A 6,000-nucleotide genomic window follows, 5' to 3' on the forward strand; every position below is an offset into this window, starting at 1 on the left:
ATGATGGAATCATGAAAGATGTTTGCTAATAAAATTTCACTTTATTTTAAATAAAAAAAAAGTTAAAGCTTTAGCAATTTATTATGCTTTATAATGATATTTTTAGCTATTTTTTTTCCTTTGTGGAGAGTAATTTTTTTTTTGTTCTTTTATATCTTTCAATAGTGATGCAAAATGATAATTCCACAACACATGAATTAGCATAATAATTATTACAATGTAATAATTATTATATTGAGTATAGTAATAATAATTACTTACCAAAATCAATGTAATCCTCATTATAATTAGACTCTATTAACATCAAAAAAAAATATTTTAATAAAAATATAGTAGAAAAAAGGCAAAGGTTTATATTACTTTTTTTTGTTAATATTTTATAATTATAAAATAAAATTAATAGGATTATTTTTTTCAATATAAAATTTATTCTATTACATTTTTATACTAAATTAAACATAATAATTTTGATTATAATATTATTTTAACTATAAATCAAACATTATAATCAATTCTTATTATTATTTTTATTTCATCACATTAGCATAATAGCATTACAACAAACCAAATACTACCTAAATAATGAATAAAATTAGAGGAGGTTTTACATTAAAAAAGAAAAATCAACATAACAACTGTAATAGTAATAGAGCCAGCAAAAAAAAAAAAAACTGTAAATAGTAATAGTTACCCTGCTTTTTAACAGTTCTCTCTGGCGAAACGCGATAAAAGAATCTGCCCGTTGCTGAAAAAAATAATAATAAATATTTGTTTTTAGGGAATTATTTCATATACAATTTTTTTTAATTTTTTTTTTTCAAATTTACAATTTGGGTTTTTAAAGTAGTTACAGCTAGTTGCAATATAATTTTCTATTTAAGTTGTAGTGATAATTGTAATAAAATTTTCTATATAAAATTTCGTAAAAATACAAAAAAAAAAATTATTTTAAAGTGTAAAAATAAAAAATTCCATTATTTATATTCTGAAAACCAATAATAAATAAATATTTCTCTTTTACGTCTTTTGGTAATTTGTCCAAAATAAATAAATAAGTATTAATTTCCGCCCATCATATCACCTTCAAACACGTGTCCTATATTTTTTATATTTTGCTGGGTGAGTCTATCACCAACTCTTGTTGAGCTACAAAGGGCAGCACAAAACTCTAGAAATTTCAACGGACCACAAATTTCAGAGGCGCCGATTGCGAAACTTCCCTCGAAACTTCTCTCTTTCAGCGTGTTGATTCTGGTGATGAATATCTCTTTCTTTTATCTATATTTTACCATTTTTCGCCTTTGATTGCTTGGTTTAGCACAATCCTATAGTTTATACGACCTTTTCCCAGTAGATTAAGCTGAGAAATAGGGTTTATTTTCTGTATGTTCTTGTGGTAATTTTTCTCGTCGATTGGTGGAGGGTTATTGCAGATCTGTTAGTTTGGTGAGTCAATTTGATTGTATATATAGTTTTTATGCATGTATTCGTCTTATGTGCTTTAATTTTATTATTATTTTATAATTTACGTTTGGATCTGGTGCGTTGTGTTGTTTCTATGGTTTTTGTTTGTGAAGTTTTTATGAAGATGGCTCTGTTTGTAGTTTTTGTTACTGGGATAGACATAAATAAGAAGTCGAGAGTTTGGGGATCAAGAGATTTTTTTTTTTTTTTTGGACGAAAAGGGTTAGGGTTTGGCTGTATAGATATAATTGACTTCGTTTGGTTGCTGAAAAACTGGATAGAGGAACTGAGATGAGGCTTCTTTCAGAATGAAATTTGAGAAATTTGCCAAGCTAACCATATCAAATACTAAAATTTACAAAATAACCTCACTTAATTTTCTCTATGCTAGGTCGCACTGTGTAGATCTATATAAGGGTCGTTTATGGTCGCACATGTTATTCATGGTTGTTTTTGCGACCAGGTTATTTTGCTAATAAAATTTTTTATTAAGTTATTTTGCTAATAAAATTTTTTATTAAGTTATTTTGCTAATAAAATTTTTCATAAAGGCTATTTTCATGAAATTCTGTACTCATCTTACAATTAGTTTTCGTTTTCTAGGTGGTTTATTTGAAATTATTTCTGCTCTCCTTAGCAGTCTCATCCGGTACCCAATCAACCATCTGATTGCTACAATGTTTTGCAAACATAGTAACAAAATATTCCTTTCTGCTCTCCTTAGGAGCTCGTTTTTTATTCCTTTGAATTCTTTATTTTATTTTTCCCTGTAAATTCATGGTTAGAACTTAACCAGCTAGGGTATTTTATTATTTGCTGATTGTTTTGGTTGGCAAGCCAAATTTATTTTGTGTTGAGTTTTATCCTACAATGGCAAGGCGAGTATTTTAACTCGTTGGTTTTTTAGTAGGATTTCTAACACAGTATTGTCTTTGCAGATACTACTTTTGAATATGAGTCGCCCACAGGAACCGCACCGAGCTTTCTTCCCTTTTGGAAATCCCTTTAGAATGATATCACCTAAGGGCTCGCAGTTGTCTCCCAAGCTTCTTCAGCTGTTGAACTCTTTTGAGGAAACCTTGGCTCAGAGAATGATTAAGCTGAACCCAACTAACAAGAGTGATATATTCAGTTTGTTCAGTTTGTCGTGGATGAAGTTAGCAATGGAATCCATTTCTGAAACTTACAATGACATAAAAGCCCTCATTAGTAATCTTGATCTTCCTGTTTGTGACTGGGATGAGAAATGGATTGATGTGTACTTGGACATCAGCGTGAAGTTGCTTGACATATGCAATGCTTTCAACTCGGAGCTCTCACGGTTGAATCAGGGACAGCTTTTCCTAAAGTGTGCCATGCATAATCTGGAGTCACCCCCTTCAAAGCAGCTTGCACGTGCCTGCTCTTCAGTTGATGGATTTAGAAAGCATATTCATACAAAGAATCCTAGACTTGACAAGTGCTGGACAATATTAGATAGTCTGGTTGAATCACTTGATCTTCCAAAGGTTAAGAACTCTGCTAAAGGAAAGATTTTGATGCGTGCTATGTATGGAGTTAAGGTGGAGATTGTTTTTGTGTATAGCGTCTTTACTGCTGTCTTCTCTGGTTCTGCAGAGAAGCTGTTCAATTTAAATGTTTCCGAGACATACTTGTGGGCACAAGCTTTTATGGACTTGCAGACTAGTGTAAATAAGGAAATTAGAAATACTTCTAACAGGAAACCCATTGCGTTGACAGAGCTGGAAGCTGTTGATGTTACACTTAAGAGATTATATCCTATGATCCAAGAAGGGTCTGCCTCTGATCATGAGGATGTTTTCCAGAATTCCGTTACAGAATTGCGAACAGTAGGTGATAGCTTTTCAGGAGGAATTGAGCTTCTTACGAAGGAAGTAGATGGCTTTTTTGAAATAGTATTATCAGGAAGAGATGCCTTGCTCTCAAATCTAAGAGCTGATGGAAGTAAGATTGAGCCGAAGAAGATGCAGACGCAGACGGGAAATGTAGGACAGGTTGTGAGGTGAAACGCAACGAGGCTTAGTATTCTCCTGTATACAGAAGGTTTTAGACATTGGGTTTTCTGTTCTCTTATACTGCAAAGTATACTGTCTTGTATTGGGTGTGGTGTGAGTTGTAAGGTCTATTATATTATTAGTTTATCAATGATTAATATGTGTATGATGATGTACTGTGAAATGGCTTTGATATATGAAAATGTTAATGTTTGGTGCCGTGATATAGTGTTTTTTTTTTTATGCATCTTCGTTATGAAATTATGTAGGCTTTTTTTCATTTCATCTGAGTGGTTAATCAATATTTAACAAGGTACAAGGAAGCAGGTACGTATGGGTGTAACCGGTTCATATCATACCTTAATTAAAAAAAGAAAAGGTGTATGGGTATTTTAACCATAAAAACATGAAAAAGGGTATTATATTTTGGATTGTTGCAATGAAGAGTGCTTGAGAACTAAGCATATCATTGGCTGTGTCCCCCAAGTAAATCATGAAAAGAGTAACAAGTTAGAGACATGATAAACCTTAGAACAAACTTTGTCTGGGACCATTTCCTTACATGGATACGGAATTTAGGAAGATTACGTCTAATAAAGCTAGGTTGAGTTGTATTATTCTTTCTTCTATTAGATTCTCTTGGATGGAGTTTTCTTCTATTTATAAGGAACAGATGAAATAGTTAAAAAAAAATGAAATTTTTTTTTACACTCAATACATCTATAGATCATAAAATTACAAAATATTCTTATTTATATTCATTTTATGTACTTTCTATAAAATAGTTTGATTTGTACACTATTTTACAAACAATAAAAATAAAACAAAATTGTAAGTTCGATTTTGTTGATTTAAAACTAATTGGATTATAAAGTTACAAATGCCAAATATAGTTTCAAATATAAATACATATATGAAAATAAAAAGTAATTTAAAATAATAATAAATTTATTTTTTTATGTTGTACGATTTTTTTTTCTTCATTCTTTTTGTTGTGTTGTAATAATTAATGTAATTTTCGACAAATTAATAATGAGAATGTCAATTTTAATTATTAAAATTAGGGTGTAAATAAAATTTAAGATTTAAATATATGTTTTAACTTTTAATATAATAAAAAATATTGATGCTTCATATTTTGAGTGTAAATATAACAACCAAAAGATAAATGTGACTAATAATACGGTGATTCTTTATAAGCTTCGGTATTAAAGACTAAAGAGTTTTTTTTTTTAACCACTTATTCATCCTTACACTAAAACTATCAATTTATTGTTACCAATTTCTCAAGTGGAATTAGCTTCTTCATTTTTTTTTTTTAATTAAAACCAACCTTATATTGAAAGACAAAAAAGCTTAGAAGCCAAAGTTTATAGTGGCAACAAAAGGTGCCACTTCCCCAGTAGAGAAGGACTTAAAAAAGGAATTTGCAGCAGGCTAGCAGCTTGGGTTGCTAAGTCATGGGCAGCTCCATTATAAGCACGAGGAATTCAACACATATGAACATTGGGGAGACCAGAGAAGACCTGAAAGGTGTCATCAAAAGTCTTGTGAGCCTGCCAAATGGGAACCTTCCTAGCATTCAAACCCTGCACAACCATTTGACAATCTGAGAAAATAGAAAAACTCATTTAGCCCCACGCCACAGACAAAAGACACACTTAAAGAATAATTTCCCTAGCTCTTGTCATTATGTGAAGGTCGGTATAGGAGAAATAAAAAGGTGCATAGTATTTTTTTTCTCTTGAGCTGGTGGTCAATTGGGCTCGTGATTTTTTGTATGATTATCAAAAGTCTCTTTTGAAACCAAGAGAGATTGTTTCTGTGAGGGCAACAAGGTTGCTCGTGTCTTCTTCCTCTCTTCTCATGTGCCTCATTGGGGCCCCTTTTAGTGGGCTTCTTCAAGGTTAACATTGATGCAGTTTTAGATGTGATGAGTTTTTTTGTGGTATGGGTATGGTTATACGTGATACTCATGGGATTAGTTTTTGCCTCGACTATTTGGCACATGATTGAACATTTTTAGGCTGAAGTTGCTAAAGCTCTTGTTCTTCATCATGTAGGAATTCAAGTTATCTTTTTGGTGAAAATGTTCAGTTTGAGACTGACTATCTTAATATGGTTAATATGATTAACAATAATATTTCTTTGGACTCGCCTTCAAGCTTAGTTTTTCGTGACATTTATTGTAATATAACTCTCTTTAATAATGCGAGTTATTCATTGTGTTAAGACAGTTAATGTTATTGCTTACAATCTTGCTAAGTATACTTTATTTGTAGAAACTAATAAAATTTGGTGGCTTGGATATCTGGATTGTTCATCTTTAATCATGGCTGATGACATGAAATTTTAACAATATCTTTCTCTTTTTTCTTTTTTAGAGCTATTATGGAGTTTTAAAATTTTCTTCTAAAAAAAAAATCTTCCATTCCATTAATACTGAGGTAAGATACTCACTATTTAATAATAAGAATTGGGTACCTTTTATTTATTTATTTATTTATTTATTTATTTATTA

General features: G+C 30.8%; 1 protein-coding gene across 1 annotated transcript; it reads left to right on the forward strand.

Annotated features, from left to right (window-relative positions):
* The first annotated feature begins 1,090 nt into the window (after positions 1 to 1,090).
* On the forward strand, positions 1,091 to 3,698 carry LOC115706417 (protein BPS1, chloroplastic). The gene is made up of 2 exons (XM_030634063.2): positions 1,091 to 1,254; positions 2,403 to 3,698. The coding sequence occupies exon 2, from the start codon at positions 2,418 to 2,420 to the stop codon at positions 3,489 to 3,491; it is 1,074 nt and encodes a 357-aa protein (XP_030489923.2). The 5' UTR covers positions 1,091 to 1,254; positions 2,403 to 2,417; the 3' UTR covers positions 3,492 to 3,698.
* The last annotated feature ends 2,302 nt before the right edge of the window (positions 3,699 to 6,000 follow it).

The sequence above is a fragment of the Cannabis sativa genome, chromosome 1 (assembly GCF_029168945.1).
Source record: "Cannabis sativa cultivar Pink pepper isolate KNU-18-1 chromosome 1, ASM2916894v1, whole genome shotgun sequence".
Classification (NCBI taxonomy): domain Eukaryota; kingdom Viridiplantae; phylum Streptophyta; class Magnoliopsida; order Rosales; family Cannabaceae; genus Cannabis; species Cannabis sativa.